General features: G+C 46.5%; 1 protein-coding gene across 9 annotated transcripts in view; it reads left to right on the forward strand.

Annotated features, from left to right (window-relative positions):
- PPP6R3 (protein phosphatase 6 regulatory subunit 3) overlaps positions 1 to 19,388 on the forward strand; it is a 179,040-nt gene that overhangs the window by 127,318 nt on the left and 32,334 nt on the right. For all 9 annotated transcript variants that reach the window (XM_073573946.1, XM_073573947.1, XM_073573948.1 and 6 more), the window contains 2 exons: positions 9,495 to 9,616; positions 12,840 to 12,993. In XM_073573946.1, coding sequence (XP_073430047.1) covers positions 9,495 to 9,616; positions 12,840 to 12,993 — 276 coding nt within the window. The remainder of the gene's footprint in view (positions 1 to 9,494; positions 9,617 to 12,839; positions 12,994 to 19,388) is intronic.

The raw sequence follows: 19,388 nt of genomic DNA on the forward strand, positions 1-19,388 counted from the left end.
ACCATTCCATCAAAGTCTGCATTCCAAAACGTCACTACTTCCCTTCCGAGCCCCGACGTGTGCCAATACAGTAGTTTTCTCCCACATTTGGGGTATTGGCGTACTCAGGACAAATTGGACAACAACTTTTGGGGTCCAATTTCTCCTGGTACCCTTGGGAAAATAAAAAAAAAAATGGGGACTAAAAGATCACGTTTGTTGAAAAAATAAGATTTTTTTATTTTCACGCCCGGTCGTTACAAACTTCTGTGAAGCACTGGGGGGTTCAAAGTGCTCACCACACATCTAGATAAGTTCCTTGGGGGGTCTAGTGTCCAAAATGGTGTAATTTGTGGGGGGGTTTCACTGTTCAGGGGCTTTCCAAACGCGACATGGGGTCTGATCTCAATTCCAGCCAAAAACGTCAAATGGCGCTGCTTCCCTTCCGAGCTCTGCCATGCGCCCAAATAGTGGTTTACCCCCACATGTGGGGTATCAGCGTACTCTGGACTAATTGCACAATAACTTTTAGGGTCCGGTTACCCTTGGAAAAGTAAGAATTGAGGGTGAAAAGATCATTTTTGTGGAAATGATTTTTTTTAATTGTACCGCTGTACGTTATAAACTTCTGTAAAGCCCTTGTTGGTTCAAAGTTCTCACCACATATCTAGATAAGTTCCTTGGGGGGTCTAGTTTCCAAAATGGGGTCACTTGTGGGGGGTTTCCACCGTTTAGGTACATCAGGAGCTCTCCAAACGTGACATGGCATCCGATCTGAATTCCAGCCAATTTTGCAGTGAAAAAGTCAAAAAGCGCTCCTTCCCTTCTGAGCTCTGCCATGCGCTGAAACAGTGGTTCCTCCCACATATCAGGCATCAACGTACTCTGGACAAACTGCACAATAACTTTTGCAGTCCAACTTCTGTTACCCTTGGTAAAATAAAAAAAAATGAACCTGAAGTATTTTTTTGTGAGAAAAAAGTTAAATGTTCATTTTTCTTTTTTTCTTTTTTTTTTTTTTTTTTTTTAAATATTCAAAAAATTCATGTAGGGCACCTGAAGGGTTAATAAACTTCTTGAATGTGGTTTTGAGAACCTTAAGGGTGCAGTTTTTAGAATGGTGTCACTTTTGAGTATTTTCTATCATATAGACCCTTCAAAGTGACTTCAAATGTGATGTGGGTCCCTAAAAATAAAATGGTGTTGCAAAAATGAGAAATCGCTGGTCAACTTTTAACCCTTATAACTTCCTAACAAAAAAAAAATTTGGGTTCCAAAATTGTGCTGATGTAAAGTAAACATGTGGGAAATGTTACTTATTAAGTTTTTTGTGTGCCGTATCTCTGTGATTTAAGGGCATAAAAATTCAAAGTTGGAAAAGTGCGAAATTTTCAAAATTTTTGCCAAATTTCCGTTATATGAATGAAATTTTACCACTAGCATGAAGTACAATATGTCACGAGAAAACAGTGTCAGAATCACCGGGATCCATGGAAGCGTTCCAGAGTTATTACCTCATAAAGGGACAGTGGTCAGAATTGTAAAAATTGGCCCAGTCATGAATGTGCAAACCACCCTTGGGGGTTAAGGGGTTAAAGTTTTTTTTTTTGTTTTTTTTTTTTTTGGGATTTTATGAAGCTCAAATAGTGCTGCTAAAGAAATGGCTGTTTCCATTGTAGCCTCTGCTGCTTTTGTGGTCAATCGCCATCCTGCATGATGTGATCTCTAGATTTTCGTGTTTAGAAGCAGTATGTACAAGCTGGGTGATGCCTCAACTCCCACTAATATAATTTGGGAACACAGTATTGTGGTTCTACCCTGTCACTAGGAGTCTTTACACTAGATTACCTTGTCAGGTGCTATAGTGGAAAGTGTTTTGTTTTTTTTTTTGTTTGTTTGTTTTCTTCATCTTCCTTCCCCCTCCTGCTTCAATCCTGCCTTGCAGCTAAGTGAGCAGATCAGCTATGCTAGTAGACCTGTATTTTCTCCTACGCCTCATTGGGGGGCACAGACCGTGGGTGTTATGCTGCTGGCCACTAGGAGGACACGAAGTAAACCAGAAAAATAGTTAGCTCCTCCCCTGCAGGATACACCCTCTCACTGGCTGAGATTTCTCCAGTTCTTTACTTAGTGTCTGTAGGAGGCTCTTGGGTCTGGTTTCAGACCCCACCGTTTTTATTTTATTTTAGATTTTTCTGTACATTTTTTATTTTTTAATTAACGGAGTGAAGGGGGCGACTGTACCTTTCTACGGCCCGCTCTCCCCCGAACCAACAACAGGCAAGCACGCGGAGTATACCTCCCCGTACACTTTCCTGCGACGAATGGGGCAAATTCCTCGGACTGTGGTTCCCTTACGGTCGGTACTCCACGGATATGAGGGCAAGCGCAACAGGACGTAGCACAGGAGTACATGGAGAAGGACTTGAGCAGCGCTTTTTCAGATGCCCTGAATCCGCCCCAGAGCTCTCCATCCCCTTACCACAGGGTGGATCGATTGAGCATACCCCTTAAAGACCTCCTCCAGCTCTGCTACATCACCCGGAGGATGAGACAAGAAGACCCCGGACAGCGACGACCTGCCTGAGCACAGGAGTGGAGGTATGGGGTCAGGTACTGCCCCTCGGGAGAAGTGCATCGGCGCTTCATCGCGGCCCCCAACCACCCACCCCCGCTCTCGGCGCTCGGGTAGGCCAAAAATTTAGTCCCCAGCTTTTCCGGCCTACTAGGCCGCAATTTGATTAGAGCCGCCTGCGCTAACGTCGCCGCCCGCTCCTCTTGGCGCCTCTCATTACTTACGAGACGCGCAATTTTATTCTTGGGGCCATGTCTTCAGCTGCCGTTAACCCTTTCATAAGCACTATGCCTGCTCTGGACAGCCGGATACCAGGTGACACCACAAGGCCACCGTTTTTTCCTCTCGGGGGACCCAGCACAGGACCGGGTAAGCTTCATCTGCCCTCAGATTAAAGCTTAACCCCTTAACGTCACATTCCCTGCAGCTGCAGACAGTCTCTGCCATTAACCCTTTCAGGAGCGCTATGCCTCAATCTAAGGAGGCTAAACGGGCTGTTAAAAAGGTACACTGAGTTTTTTACTGTGTACCACTTGCAAGTCTGCCTTACCCATGACACAGACTAATCCGTTATACACGGACTGCGACCCGGACTGCGCCCTGACCTGCGCTCCGATGTTCCTCGCCGCCGCTGCTGACGGGTCTCCTGTGTTTAGTAACCCTGACTGGGCTGTGTCACTGTCGGTGGAGTCCCTGACCCAGGCAGAAAGCGTCCTTCCCTCCCGCGGAGGGCTTTGGCTTCGGCCGGGAACCGTCCCCCAGCAGGGACCGTACACGTCCAAGGGACGGTCAGCGCCTCAGCATTGGCGACTCTTGTCTCTCGCTCGCCCTCTTCTGAGGTTCACAGCGAGCACGGCTCAGAATTCAAATCTGTCAGCCCCTCAGAATCCCCCAACTGATCAAGAGTCGCTTGATTCTCTTATAGAATCAGTCAACAGGATTCTGAGGTTGGATGAAGAAAATATTCCCGCTCCAGCACACCCTAGCTCATTTAAGGGAACCTAGCGTGTGCGCACGTTATTTACCAGCCGTCCAGTAACATGGGGATCGGCCACATGAGGGGTTCACAGGGCAAAAGTCTACTCAGGCTAAATACCCTTTTCATCCAAACCTAATGTAGGATTGGTTACAGTCCCCTCTGGTGGACCCTCCTGTATCGCGTCTTGCTTCTAAAACGCTCCTATCTGCTTCTGAGGGTTCCTCAGTCAGAAACCCCTCCGATTGTCAAATTGACTACCCTGCCCCTTGAGTGTTTTTTTTTTTTGTTTTTGTTTTTTTTGAAGCTTCAAGAGCAGCATTTTTTTCCATCTCTCATGGCAATTTGGGTCACTAAGGCAATAGCCGCTTGGGTAGAAGCCTTGATTACTTCCTCCCAAGGCACCAATCTTCCTCCAGAGGCAACCACTGTCGCCAGGCAGATAATTCACGCAGCTGACTTTGTAGTAGACGCTTCTTTTGATGCCACCAATTGTGTGGCTCAAACTGCCGCTAATGTGATCGCCATTATAAGAGCCCTATGGCTCCGCGGCTGGCGGGCGGATGCCACACCTAAAAGATCAGTGTCTTCTCTCCCCTTTCAAACGGGTCATTGTTTTGGAGAGAAACTGGACCAACTAATTTCCGATACTACCGGGGGAAAAAGTAAATTCCTTCTTCAACAATAGGGGCTGTTCGGCCGTTTCGCAACCAACAGCCGACGGGTTTTCGATCTTCTCGCAATAATTCTGGTTGGTCCTCCTCTACCTTCTCTTCCGGATCAGGTCGGTCCCCGCGCGGAGACAGAGGCTCCCAGGTCTCATACAGACCTAACCGCTCTTGGAAACCCAGGCCTAGGGCTTCTGGATCTAGGGGAGCCAGAACCCATAGATCATCTACGCAATGACTTGTTGCGGTATCCGGCGGACCCTGACAGAGTAGGTTGTCGTCTACTTTCCTTCAGTCACACCTGGCTCGCGGTCGTCCATGACAAGTGGGTCAGGGAGCTGGTGTCCTCTGGATACAAGATAGCATTTTCTTCCCCCCCAACTCGGTTTTTTCCTTTCCTCTCCCCCCAAGGAAAAAGACAAGAGCCTTCCTTCAGGCTGTCCAGGCTCTGCTAAGGGTCAGAGTCATTCTGGTCCCTCATTGCGAAAGGTTCAGAGGATTATATTCAAACCTTTTTGTGTTTCCTAAAAAGGACGGGACGATGTGACCCATTCTGGGTCTCAAACTGTTAAATCAGTTTTGTCAGTGTACGGTGATTCCGAATGGAATCTCTCCAATCACTTGTCGCTTCCATGGAAAAAGGAGAGTTCCTAGCATCCATCGACATCAAGGTCGCTTACCTTCACATTCCGATCTTCCTGTCCCACCAGCAGTTCCTGCGTTTTGCAATCCATAAGGAACATTTCTAGCTCGCTGCCTTGCCCTTCGGACTCGCCACCGCCCCCTAGGCTCTTTACCAGGGTCATGGCGGTTGTCATTGCCATTCTCCACCCTCGGGGAGTGGTGGTGTTACCGTATCCGGACGACCTGCTCATCAAGAGTCCGTCCCTTCCAGCCTGCGAGGAATCCATGGATAACAGTAAATACACTTTCTCGCCTGGGGTGGAAGATAAACTTTAGAAAGTCTTTCCCAAAACCGGCTCAGCAGATTCCCCCTTTAGGGATGATCTTGGAAACTTCCCACGGGTTGGTCATCCTCCCTCCAGGAGAGACCCAAGCCTTACCACAGGCAGCGCGACTGTTTTCTCACTCCATTCGTTTCAGCATTACAGTTCTAGGAAAGTTGGTGTCAGCGATGGAAGCAGTTCCATTTGCACAGTTCTACCTCTGTCCCTTACAACACGCGTTGCCCTTAGCTTAGGACAAGAACCCGTTCTCCCTGGACCGACGGATCCCTCTGTCCCTGCGGGTCAGGCAATCCCTCAGGTGGTGGACACTGAGGTCCTCCCTGAATCAAGGCAGGTTTTTTCTCCCTGTAATATGGTTGGTAGTAACCACCGACGCAAGTCTCCTCGGCTGGGGAGCAGTCTTTCGTCACCACACTGCACAGGGTCATTGATCAACCCGAGAGTCAGTCTCCCCATCAACATTTTGGAGATGTAAGCGATCAGATTAGCTCTACAGAGTTTCCACTGTCTCCTCGCAGGTCACATCAGGATCCAATCCGACAGCGCCACGGCTGTGGCGTATATCAACCGCCAGGGAGGTACCCGGAGCAGGATGGCCGTGCACAAAGCGAGTCACATCCTCCATTGGGCCGAGAGTAGAACATTGGGCTGCAGATTTTCGCAGTCGCCAAGGCATTGCCTCGGGGAAGTGGTCTCTTCATCCGGATGTCTTTTCAACAGATTTGTCATCGTTGGGGGACTCCGAATGTGGATCTCATGGCCTCAAGACTAAACAACAAGGATCCTCCGTTCATTGCCCGATCGCGTGATCCTTGTGACATTGGAGCGGACGCCCTAGTTCTGCCGTGGCACCGGCTCCCGTACATCTTCCCTCCTCTTCCCTTGCTTCCGAGGGTCATCAAGAAGATCAGAGCAGAGGGAGTACCAGTGATCCTTGTCGCACCAGATTGGCCGCACCGAGCATGGTATGCAGAACTAATACAACTAGTTGCCGACGTCCCCTGGCGTCTTCCAGATTGCATGGATCTACACTCGCAGGGCCCGATTTATCACCAGATCTCCGGGGCCCTGTCTTTGACGGCGTGTCTGTTGTATCCTGGATTTTGGCACAGGCTGGGTTCTCACAACGTGATTTGCACCATGATTAGTGCTAGGAAGCCTGTGTCCATGTGTATCTATCTCCGCACCTGGAAAACCTTTTCGTGGTGCAAGGATCATGTTCGATCACCTCTGGTGTTTTTTCCATTCCGGCCATATTGGAATTCCTTCAATCTGGTTTAAAATCAGGCCTCGCGCTTAGCTCGCTCAAGGGCCAAATTTCGGCCTTGTCAGTGCTTTTCTGACGAAAAATTGCCACCAAACTTCAGGTCAAGGCGTTCATTCAGAGAAGTTTCCCATGTAGCGCCTCCTTATAGAAGGCCATTGGAATCATGGGGCCTTACAGGAGTCTCCTTTCGAACCGCCGCAGGACGTGTCACTGGCCGTCCTCTCTTGGAAGGTGGTCTTTCTAGTGGCAATTACGTCAGACGAGTTTTGGAATTGGCAGCTCTGTCCTGCCATTCTCCGTCCTGAATTTTTCATCAGGAAAGGGTAGTTCTCAGGACGTCCCCGTCCTTCCTGCCTAAGGTCATCTCCTCTTCCATCTCAACGAGGGAATTGTTTTGCCTTTCCTTTTGTCCGGCGCCAGTCCATCGCATTGAGAAGGCCCTCCACACCCTGGATGTGGTTAGGGCGCTGAGACGGTACATCTCGCGGACTGCTCCCTGCCACAAGTCAGATGCCCTGTTCATACTTCCAGAGGGCATAGGAAAGGGTCTAGCCATGTCAAAGCAATGCTAGCCAGGTGGATTCCCCTGACAATTCGGTAGTCCTACTGTATCAGGAACGCGCCTGTCCCAGTGGGGATTGAGGCGCACTCTACCTGGTCAGTGGGCGCCTCTTGGGCCATTCGGCACCAGGCCTCGGCAGAACAGGTCTGCAAGGCTGTGACTTGGTCCAGTCTGCATACTTTTTACAAAATATTACCAATTTCATTCTCAGGCCTGTCCGCAAGGTTGCGACTTGATCCAGCCTGCATACCTTTATATACATGGAGTATTAGCAGATGTATGCTCCCCACCCAGGGACTGCTTTAGGACATCCCACTGTCTGTCACCCAATGAGGCGTAGGAGAAATAGGGGTTTTTGTGTACTCACCGTAAAATCCTTTTTTCTCCGAACCAATCATTGGCGGACACAGCTCCCACCCTGTTTTAGCCTATTGGCTCACTGTAGCATTCTTAGGCTTTGACTTAGTTATGGATATTATTGACTGATTTTGCTCCTACTGCTTTTTTCACCGAACTGTAGAAATCTCAGCCAGCGAGAGGATGTATACTGCAGGGAAGGAGCTAACTTTTTTTCTGGTTCACTTAGCGTCCTAGTGGCCAGCAGCATAACACCCACTGTCTCTGTGTCCCCCAGTGATTGGCTCGGAGAAAAGGATTTTATGGTGAGTACACAAAAATCCCTATTGTATAATACACTGCTATATATAGTACAAGAAATCAGCCTAAGAAAACTTCACAAAGTACTTTTACCATATTAACCCTTAGTGATGGGGCCAATTTCTTAAATTCTGACCAATGTCACTTATTGTGGTGATAACTCTGGAATGCTTCAACATATCCCAGTGATTTGGAGATTTTTTTTTTGTGGCACATTATAATTTATGATAATGGTAAATTTAGGTTGATATATTTTGTCTTTAGTTATAAAAAAAAATATAAAAAATCAGAAACTTGTCAAAAATGTAAAAAAAAAAAAAAAAAAAAAAAAAATGCAACTTTCAAACTTTGAATGATTATCCGTTTAATCCAGATGGTCATACCACAGAAAAACATTAATAACATTTCCCCCATGCCTGCTTTACATCAGCACCATTTATAAAATGTACTCTTATTCTATTAGCCTTTTAGGAGGTTTAAAACTGTAGCAGTAATTGTTCATTTTTTCAAGGAAATTTACAAAAAAAATTTTTGAGGGACCTATCCAAGTTTGAAGTGCCTTTGGGGGGTCCTATATATTGGAAAACCTCCAAAATGATACAATTTTAAAATTTGCACCCCCTGATATATTGAAAACTTCTGTCAGGTAGTTTATTAACCCTTCAGGTGATTTTCAGGAATTAGTGCAAAGTGGTATAGCAGGAATGAAAGTGTTTACCACCTAAATTTCACTAACTTCTGAACTGACCGTTATAGGCGGGAGACTCTAAAGGGGGTTTTACACATAGCGATATCGTTAGCAATATCGCTAAAGCATCACCGATTTGGTGACACAGCAGCGATATCTCTGTGTGATACTTGCCTCCGACCGGCTCCCCCGCTGTCTTTGATCGCGCAGCTCCATTTCTCGTCAGCGCTTCCTGCTGGCCTTCTTGCTGGCGACGGGAGGACGTCAGGATCGCCGCGTCTGAAAGGTAAGTAACGACCGCTGTATCGCTGCTGCATCGCTGTGAGATCTGCCTGTGTGGCAGCTCACTAGCGACCATTTAGCGATGCACCAGCGATCCTGACCGGGTCGTATCGTGGTCGGGATCGCTGGTGCATCGCTAAATCTAAAGGGGCCTTAAGGCCGCTATTTGGCCATGAACTGCTATGGCAAACATCAGGACCACACAATCATGATCTCGGTGTGTCAATTAGATTAAAGCGGAAGCCCCCACAATCTATTAACCATTTATTTGATGTAGTCACTTTTGACAGCAGCAACTAAGGGGTTAAACACATATGAACGGTGCCAACACTGATTATTTGTGATACAGCAAGTTGTCAGCTATAGTGGACCGCCGACAGCTGCTGGATCGTCACCTGTATGGGGATGATATTCTCTTATATCTCAGGTTAGTAAAAAGATGTCTTGGCTGTCATTAAGGGGTTAAAACAAAAATACACACATAGTATTGCAGAGCCTGAAATATACTGGTGTATAAAATATTAACTCTGTAAATTCCATATTGAAAAAAAAAAAATTAAACCGTCAATTAGTTTTTGAGTCACTGCAACTTTGCAGAAAAATGCTATAAAGCCATAAAAAACATCATGTCTACTTCCAAATTGTATTGATAAAACAGCCTTCGGTCGACAAAAAATTAAAACCCTTTCAGGTGTTGCATGGCCATTGTGCAACTTCACTGTTCTTTAAAAAAAAAAAAAAAAATTCATACTACTATATTGATGTTAGTTATTGCTCTTGGAAGCAGGAGAGGGAAAAATGAGCGGTCTAAAATGGGATATTGCCTGATCAGGAAGGGGTAAATCTCAGAATCTGTCCATTTGTCTTTCTAGCTCAGGAAGCACAGACAGTGAAGAGAGCACAGATTCAGAGGAGGAGGACTCCAGCAAACAGGGACTATTCGAATCGAGCACAGTCAACCAGGAAGACAAAATGGATGTGGACGCCAATGAGGGTAAGTGTAAGGCTGAGTTCACACGTGGCGTTTTTTTCGCGTTTCCGCGGCGGTTTTAACCGCACGATTTTGCCGCGAAAACGCGAAAAATAAGCATCCCATGCATTCCTATGGGATTCCGCAATGCTGTGCTAATGCTGCGGTTTTTACCGCGACGGAATCGCTTTGCGGTAAAAACCGCAGCATGCTCATTAATTTGCAGAATCGCTGCGATCCCGCACCCATAGGAATGCATTGTTCCGCTTACTTTCCGCATGTGGCTGTGCACACCATGCGGAAAGTAAGCAGAACATTTGCGGATGGTACCCACGGTCCGGAGGAGAGGAGACTGTCCTCCGGGCTTTGGGTACCATATCCCTGTAAAAAATAGAATTTAAAAATAAATATTGTTATTCTCACCCTCCGACGTCCCGCGCAGCCTTCCCGCCTCTCTTCACGCTCTCGTTCCCAGTAGTCGTTTGCGAAAATGCCCGCGATGGCGTCCGTTCTCGCAGGATCACGAAGTCTCGCGGTCATTCGCGCGACGTCATCGCGAATTACCGCGAGACATCGCGATCCGCGAGAACGGACGTCATCGCGGGCATTTTCGCAAAGGATTACTGGGAACGGATGCGCGGGACGTCTGAGGGTAAGAATAACACCATTTTTTATTTTGTTTTACATTTTATCTTTTACTACTGATGCCACATAGGCGGCCTCAGTAGTAAAAAGTTGGTCACACTCGTCAAACACTGTTTGACGAGTGTGACCAACCTGTCAATCAGTTCTCCAAGCGATGCTACAGATAGCTTGGAAAACGCTAGCAATTCTGCAAGCTAAATACGCTTGCAAAATGCTAGTTTTTCCGCGGGAAAATCGAGGGAATTTAAAATGCGATTTTCCCGCGGACTGGAATTCCGGAATTCTCGCGGTAATTTCCGCAAGAGTTTCGGTACGTGTGCACTTAGCCTAACGCTCCTCTGTCATGAGAGAGACCTTGTAAGCTGCTGTCAGTTAGTTGCTTTTTTCACTCGTGTCCTTTTTAGATGCATATCCCACACTGGGTAGAGGAGCGGCTCTAGAAAGGACCCTTGTCAAACGCTTTACATTGTATCCATTCCATTTGTATAAAATTATATTGGCTCTGCTGAATGTGTTTTAGCTTGACTGCCTACCGTCCCTGTGTAGGTGCAGGCTTTGCTGCTCAGGACTCCCACAGGTTGAGTCAGCCAGCTTATCTAATATGATAAAAATATGCATTAGTTAGCAGGCAGGGGACATTAACCCCTTCACATCATGCGCCTTACATGTATTGCGAAAGTCTGAAGCTTGCTTACGTTACGGGGTGAGCCCGCCAGTTGATGGATGTGTATTACAGCCAGGCTCTGCCTCTAAGGAAGTGTGCACACGGTGCGTATCCTCCCACGGATTTTACTAAATCCGCAGGTCAAATGACCTGCATTTTTCCTGCGGATTTAGTGCCTTTTTTGTGCGGTTTTATTGCCGTTTTTGTGTGGTTTTCCACCTGCGGATTTGTAGAATGGAGCAGGTGGAAAACTGCAGCAAAACCGCACAAAAGAAGTGACTTGCTGCTTTTTTTTTTTTTTTTTATTCCGCACGAAATCCGCGTGGAAAAATCCGCAGCATGTGCACAGCGGGTTTTTTTTTTTTTTTGTTTGTTTTTTTTACATAGCCAATAATGGTACTGTACATCATCTGCAGTTCTGCTGCGGATCCACAGGGCCAAATCCGCTTCGGATCCGCAGCAGAATCCGCACCGTGTGCACAGTGCCTAACAATTGCCACAAAAATAGCTGTATCAAGCAATCAAAAAGTCACATCCATGCCATAATGGTAACAATAAAAATGTATCTCGCTTGAAATAAGTCGTCCCACAACTCCACCGAAAAGTGAAAACATTACAGATCTCGGAAAATTGTAACACAACTCGCAATTTATTTTATTTTTTTATTTTTTTTTCACCACTAAAATAAAATAAAAACCTGTAAGTATGGTATTTCTGTAATCGTACTGATAATCAGATTCCTATTACAAGATTATTTTTACCATAAGATGTACACAGGATAAATATTTCCCAAAAAAGCAATGTCACAATTGTGTTCTTTTTTTCAATTTCTCTCCATTTGGAACTTTTTAGGGTATGTGCACACACTGCAGTTTCTGCTGTGGATCCGTAGCGGATTTGGCCCTGCGGGTCCACAGAAGATTCTGCTGCGTTGTACAGTACATTTATTTCGTATGGAAATAAAAAAACGCTGTGCAATGCTGCGGATTTTTCCGCGGGTTACAATCCGCAGCATGTCAATTCTTTGTGTGGATTTCGCTGCGGTTTCACACCTATCCATTATGAGGTGTGAAACCGCAGGCTAATCCAGAGATAAACCGCAGGACTTTTGGCCTGTTGATTTACCTGCAGATATTTCATCAAAATCCGCCCAACCTAAAAACTACGTGTGCACTTACCCTTATCCTGTTTTCCAGTGCACGATGTAGTAAAACGAATGGGTTCATTCAAAAGTACAACTTATCCCCCAAAAAATAATCCCTTATGTGTATATGGACAGAAAGAAAAGTTGTAGCTCTGGGAATAAGGGGAGGAGAAAGAATGAAAACACAAAAAGGGAAATTGGCTGTGTCATAAAGGGCTGTAAGTATAATCTGTGTTAAAAAAAATAAAAATGCGTATACTGCCCAACCAATAAGGCGTAGAAAACTGGTCCACTCAACTAAGGTCCACAAAAGGTGTATGTATATGAATGATATAAGCCTATAGTTAAAATGGTCTTGAAAAAGGCACAAGTGTTGTAGTTTGTTTTTGTTTTTTTGGTTTTTTTTTGTTTGTTTTTCTCTTGCGAAATGGTTTCACTGTAATTATCCTGGGTGTTACAGTTCCAGGTACATATTTTACAGTGCCGCTTTTTCTGCTGATTAAAACAAAGGCTGCAAACCATGGACCTACTGAAGTGGTCTATTTTTTATTTTTATTTTTTTTAACGTTTTTTGATCTGCCACTTCTGTTTCCAAATTTCTGCTAAAAAGGTGTCATTTAAAAAATGTTTTCAAACATGTACCGTACCTGCTCAGTCTGGTATTGCAACTTTGCGCCTTAAAGTGAATGGGACTGAGTTGCCATACCACGCGCAACCTGCAGAAAGGTGTGGAACTGGTGTGGTAATGTTTTTCTAATTGTGCACAACCATATTAAATTTGGCTCTCTTTTTAGCAAGCAATTGGCCAGCAAACTTTGATATCCCAATGGACACTGCACATGTGGCTGGCCTGGATTCACTGGTATCGGACGTTTGGAGCACAGAAGAGCCATTGTCTTCTAAAGAATCTGGTTGGGCCTCCTTTACAGACTTCACAACGTCTATCGGGTCAGTTAAGTAAAGCTGCGGACACCATTTTAATGTGGGTCTAATGACATCCTTCATTCTGTCACCCATAAAACTTAAACCAAGTATTCAGATTGGCAACATGGCCCCAATAAAAATGTATCTTTGTAATTTGCAGTGTACAGCTCACAACTGTTTATTATTTTTTATTTATTTATTTTTTTTACACAAAAAAAACTATAATTATATTTCTAAATGAGGGGCCATAGATTCACCTCTGGTGCACCAGCTCTTTCAATCTCTGCTCTGAATCAACCTGTGTTTCTCCACTGCATTCAATGTCAGCAAGCAGTTAATCCTGAATGCTATATGTGTTTTCAACTATGCAAGCTTATATCTGGTAACCAGCTCTTTCAATCTCTGCTCTGAATCAACCTGTGTTTCTCCACTCCATTCGATGTCAGCAAGCAGCTAATCCTGAATGCTATATATGTGTTTTCAACTATTCAAGCTTATATCTGGTATATAGTTTTTTCAACTTACTCTGCTTGTCCCCTTATGTTGTGAGGTCAAGAAACTTTTTTCAAAGTGCTTTATGATCCATGTAGTGCTGGACATCTGTTTATTTGACCACAACATTTTATTGGGTCCTGCTGTCTCAATTTAGTTTGATTAACGAGAAGAGAGAGAGCAAAAAAAAAAAAAAAAAAAGTTCTAAGTATTCGACTCCTATATATTCAGACATAGCTTGGGGAAGGCGTTCATGCAGGGGGCATTTATGCACATGTAATCTAAGTACATGTATCAAAGTACTGGCAGTTATAACATGGAAGTTAGACAGGGCAGGAGACTGGTAAGACCTTTATATACATCTACTCCCTGTACATTTGGAATACAACTAATATATACCATATGCATTTGTGTCATTTATATCCTGGCCGCTGCATTCAAACACATCCACCGCCCTGGCATTAAATCTATACACTCCATCCATATAGGCCCCTCGCTCCTTTCCTCTATGTATAGCACTCTTGCTCTTTTCACATTGTTAAATTGCACAGATCCAGTCAGTCCCACCATTCAACATAAGAGACGCTCTCACAAATCACTTAACCATCTGCTCACTCTTTCTATCCTCCTCCTAGTCGCAGGAGACATTGCTCCCAACCCTGGTCCCCCATGTTATAGAAAGTCAAACCCCCCCAACTGCTACACTCAGAAACCCCTCTAATCTTATTAATATCCCCTGCATGCCATCTGTCTCTCTTAATTGTGCACTTTGGAATTCTCGCTCAGTGTGTAACAAACTCTCCTTCACTCATGACTTTTTCCTTTCTAATTCTCTTAACCTCCTGGCTCTTACTGAAACCTGGATCCAGCAGTCAGACACTACCGCTGCTGCTGCTCTTTCATACGGGGACTACATTTCTCTCATACCCCAAGATCAGACAATAGAGCAGGTGGAGGCGTTGGTCTGCTTCTATCACCAAAATGTATCTTTCAGGTTATCCCTCAACTACCCTCACTAGTCTTCCCTCCTTTTGAGGTCCATGCCGTCAGACTCTACACCCCCTTCTCCATGCGAGTGGCGGTGGTGTATTGTCCTCCCGACCCCTCCTATCAGTTACCTGGATCATTTTGCCACTTGGCTTCCACATTTTCTCTCCTGTGACATCCCTACCCTCATCATGGGAGATTTCAACATCCCCATTGCTCTTCCACTCTCCCCATCTGCTACTCACCTTTTATCTCTAACCGCGTTGTTTGGCCTTTTGCAACTTACTAATTCTCCAACGCATGAAGACGGAAACTCCCTCGACTTGGTCTTCTCTCGGCTTTGTACAGTGGATGATTTTGCAAACTCCCCTCTCCCGCTCTCTGACCACAATCTTCTTTCATTCTCTATCAAGAACTGCCAGGCTGAACAGGTCACCCCCACTGTCCATATTTATAGAAACATACAGGCCATTAACACCCAGAAACTTATGAAGAACTTGCAGTCTTCATTGGCCCCTATATCCTCCCTCTCATGTCCTGATTCTGCATTGAAGCATTACAATGAAACACTTCAAAGTGCCCTGGATGAATTTGCACCCCCTATAAATAGAACACCACAACACAGACGGCGACAACCCTGGCACACCCTGCAAACACGTTTCCTGCAGCGGTGCTCCAGGTGCGCCGAACGTCTGGAGAAAATCCAATCTACACGAAGATTTCATCCATTATAAGTTTATGCTTCGAACAAACAACACTGCCCTTCACCTCTCCAAACAAACCTATTTCAACACCCTCATCACCTCACTGTCCAATAACCCGAAACGTCTCTTTGACACTTTTAATTCTCTACTCAACCCAAGAGTACAGGCCCCAACCACAGAGCTCCGAGCTGACGATCTGGCCAATTACTTCAAAGAAAAAATTGACCAGATTCGACAGGAAATTATCTCCCAATTACCTCATACCATGCACTGTCCTCCCTCCCCCACTGCATCTAGCTCACTCTCTGATTTTGAACCAGTCACAGAAGAAGTAAGCAGGTTCCTTGCATCATCTCGCCCAACCACTTTCACCAGTGACCCATTTCCGTCACATCTCCTCCAGTCCCTTTCCCCTGCTGTCACCCCTCACCTAACTAAAATATTTAACCTCTCTCTCTCTTCTGGTATCTTTCCCTCCTCATTTAAGCATGCCATCATACATCCACTACTTAAAAAACCATCCCTCGACCAAAACTGTGCCGCTAACTATAGACCTGTCTTTAATCTTCCCTTTATCTCTAAACTCCTGGAATGCCTGGTCCACTCCCGTCTGATCCGCTATCTGATAACTCTCTTCTCGACCCTCTCCAATCCTGTTTCCGCTCTTTACACTCTACTGAAACTGCCCTCACTAAAGTCTCTAATGATCTACTAGCAGCTAAATCAAATGGTCATTACTCCATGCTAATTCTCTTGGATCTCTCTGCAGCATTCGACACTGTGGATCATCAGCTCCTCCTCACTATGCTCCGTTCCATTGGCCTCAAGGACACCGTTCTCTCCTGGTTCTCCTCCTATGTCTCTGACCGCTCCTTTACTGTATCTTTTGCTGGCTCCTCCTCCTCTCACCTTCCCCTTACTGTTGGGGTTCCTAAAGGATCGGTTCTGGGCCCCCTCCTCTTCTTGTACACTGCCCCTATTGGTCAAGCAATCAGTAGATTTGGTTTCCAGTACCATCTCTATGCTGATGACACCCAATTATACGCTTCTTCTCCTGACATCACGCCAGCCTTTCTAGAAAACACCGGCGATTGTCTAAACGCTGTGTCTAACATCATGTCATCACTATATCTGAAACTGAACCTGTCAAAGACTGAACTCCTTGTGTTTCCTCTACTAATGTGCCTATACCCGACATTGCCATTTCTGTGTGTGGTTCCACTATTACTCCCCAGCAACATGCCCGCTGTCTTGGGGTCATACTTGACTCCGAGCTTTCCTTCGCCCCCCACATTCGATCACTGGCTCACTCTTGTCATCTGTGTGAGGAACTGAAATACTTTCCCAACACAGATGACTAGTTACCTCAATTTGTTGTATTTACATGCAATGACCTTATCTGGTGGGGGAATATGTGCCTTTCTTTCTCTTGGCATGGGGGCCACTTAGGTTCACACCACTCCAGACTGGCCGGAGACTTCACTGGCTGTGAATTCAATGTACATTTGTGAAGGGGGCTGGAATGTTGGATTTGGTTAGGGGGTTGGGAGTGGAGTTGAGAGACTTGATGGGGGAGTGCAGTGGTGTCTGGGGATCTGAAGCGAAAGGAGCAGAGCTAAAGCCGATCCTGGACCCAGGAATGGACTATAGAACTTGGAACTAAGTTTTCTCGGGCTTCGGTCGTGAAATCTACATTCTCCTAGGAATTATCCCATGGACTATTTCCACTGACTTGTTGCTGATCTCGTGGACTGGGGGCATTACATTGGGGTCGTCTACCTGGACTTACTGAAATGCTTGTTTGGATACGAATAAAACTTGTTGCATCGTTAACCTGCCTAGGTGATTACTGACACCCACAACTCTAGATCCTCACAAGTGGTGGAAGCAGTGGGATCACCTATCTCTGAACAGCGTAACAGAGAGAGTTACTGATGTGACTTGGCAGAAGAGATGGCAGACTCCATCTACAAGAGACTCAAGAAGGAGCAGCTGAGAGCCCTGTGCTCTGGGAGAGAGCTGGAGTGGTCGATGGCGGACAACCGGATGGCCCTAATACAACGCTTGGATGAGTGGGATCGAGAACACCCACAGGAGATCAGTTCAGATGTAGAAGAGGACAGCCCAGTGGACGGACAACAGCCGCGGGCAATCATTTCGATGGCAGAGGATCGATTGACCGAATTGGGGCGGGTGCTGGCTGCGCTAGGAGAGCGGGCCACAGAAAGAGAACGGGCAGCTGTGATAAGCAAATATCTGGGTGTCCATGTAGCAGTTATCCCACCACCCTCTGCGCAGATGAGTGGATAACGGGAGAGAGGGACCCGCATCTTTGAGGTACCGGGACATACCACAGTTTAATGAAGAAGCCACGGGTATTGATGACCATCTTCGATTATTTGAGAACCTCTGCCTGCTTCATGAGGTGTCCATTGAGGACTGGCTGAGATTTTTGAGTGTTGGCCTGACCGGGAAAGCCAGAGAAGCTTTTAATAACTTGTCTTCTGGGGATCAGAAGTGTTACGCTACCATTCGCAGCGCATTACTGGAGAGGTATGCCGTCACACCTGAAACCTACCGGAGGAAGTTTCGGGAGACTGAAAAGCCCAATGCACATACGCACCGGGAGTTTGCCAACACATTACGTACAGCATGTGCTCAGTGGATCGAAGGACTGGGAGCTCGGGAAGCTGAACATGTCTTGGATATATTCATGCTGGAGCAATTTGTCCAAGCTCCCACGTGACATAAAGGAATGGGTGGCGGATAGAAAACATCTCAGTCTAGATGAGGCTGCAAGGCTGGCTGATGACTGGTCTGCCAATCAACCAGGGCTGTGTGGGAGAACAGCTCCGGCAAGTCGAGAACACGGGCTTACAGAGAGGCCAGCGAGACCCATGGTCCAGCGACAGGAGGAACTGCGAGGATTTCGTACTTTACAAAGAGGGGGAGGTCTCTGAAAACGACAAGTATGGCCCGCATCAGGGCGAGGTGGATTAAGCTGCCATAACTGTGGATGCATGGGACACTTTGCCAGGGAATGCCGGGCACATTCAAGTCCACATCATCCGCATTCCCAACCTGTGAACAGTGTACTGCAATGGGGCTGGAATGCTGGGGGCGAGAGGATCGCACTACCCCGGCCGGAAGAGGCTTATGTGGTACAAGGTGAAGTGTCATGGACTAACTGGGACACTTCAGTGACCATGAAACAGCATCTACAGCCGGTCTGGGTTGAGGGTGTGGAGGCTGTGGGGCTCCGTGACTCTGGAGCCTCAGTCACAGGGCTGTGTGGGAGAACAGCTCCGGCAAGTCGGGAACAGGGGCTTACAGAGAGGCCAGCGAGACCCATGGTACAGCGAGAGGAGGAACTGCGAGGATTTCGTACTTTACAAAGAGGGGGAGGTCACCCAAAACCCCAAGTACGACCCGCATCAGGGCGAGGTGGATTAAGCTGCCATAACTGTGGACGCATGGGACACTTCGCCAGGGAATGCCGGGCACATTCGAGTCCACATAGCTGGAGGCGAATCTCTGAACATTCGGACAGCCCGACTACATTTAGACTGGGGACACAGCAAGGGAATGGTGGATGTGGGAGTAGTGCGATACCTGCCTGTGGATGTGTTGCTGGGCAACAACCTAGGAGCAGGGTTGGTGTGCCACTGGGCCAGTGTCGCAACCCGAAGCCAAGGACCCATTCCCGCTGCATCAGAAGACCTCAACATGCCAAATAACCTTCCGCCAGTGGGGAGAGACCACGGCAATGCTGATGGACTATCGAGACAAACTGAGGAAGCCACAAACTCTGGTAATTGTTGTCAGAAGGATAGTCAATTTCATGAATTGGAGCCCAATGCTTGCCGTGCTGGAAATGTGGGGGAGGAATGTGAGGAACTGAAATACTTTCCCAGCACAGATGACTAGTTACCTCAGTTTATGTTGTATTTACATGCAATGACCTTATCTGGTGGGGGAATATGTGCCTTTCTTTCTCTCGGCAGGGGGGCCACTTAGGTTGACCACTCCAGACTGGCCGGAGACTTCACTGGCTGTGAATTCAATGTACATTTGTGAAGGGGGCTGGAATGTTGGATTTGGTTAGGGGGTTGGGAGTAGAGTTGAGAGACTTGATGGGGGAGTGCAGTGGTGTCTGGGGATCTGAAGTGAAAGGAGCAGAGCTGAGGCCGCTCCTGGACCCAGGAATGGACTATAGAACTTGGAACTAAGTTTTCT

The sequence above is a fragment of the Dendrobates tinctorius genome, unplaced genomic scaffold (genome assembly GCF_039654945.1).
Source record: "Dendrobates tinctorius isolate UK_male_01 unplaced genomic scaffold, ASM3965494v1 ptg000037l, whole genome shotgun sequence".
Lineage (NCBI taxonomy): Eukaryota > Metazoa > Chordata > Amphibia > Anura > Dendrobatidae > Dendrobates > Dendrobates tinctorius.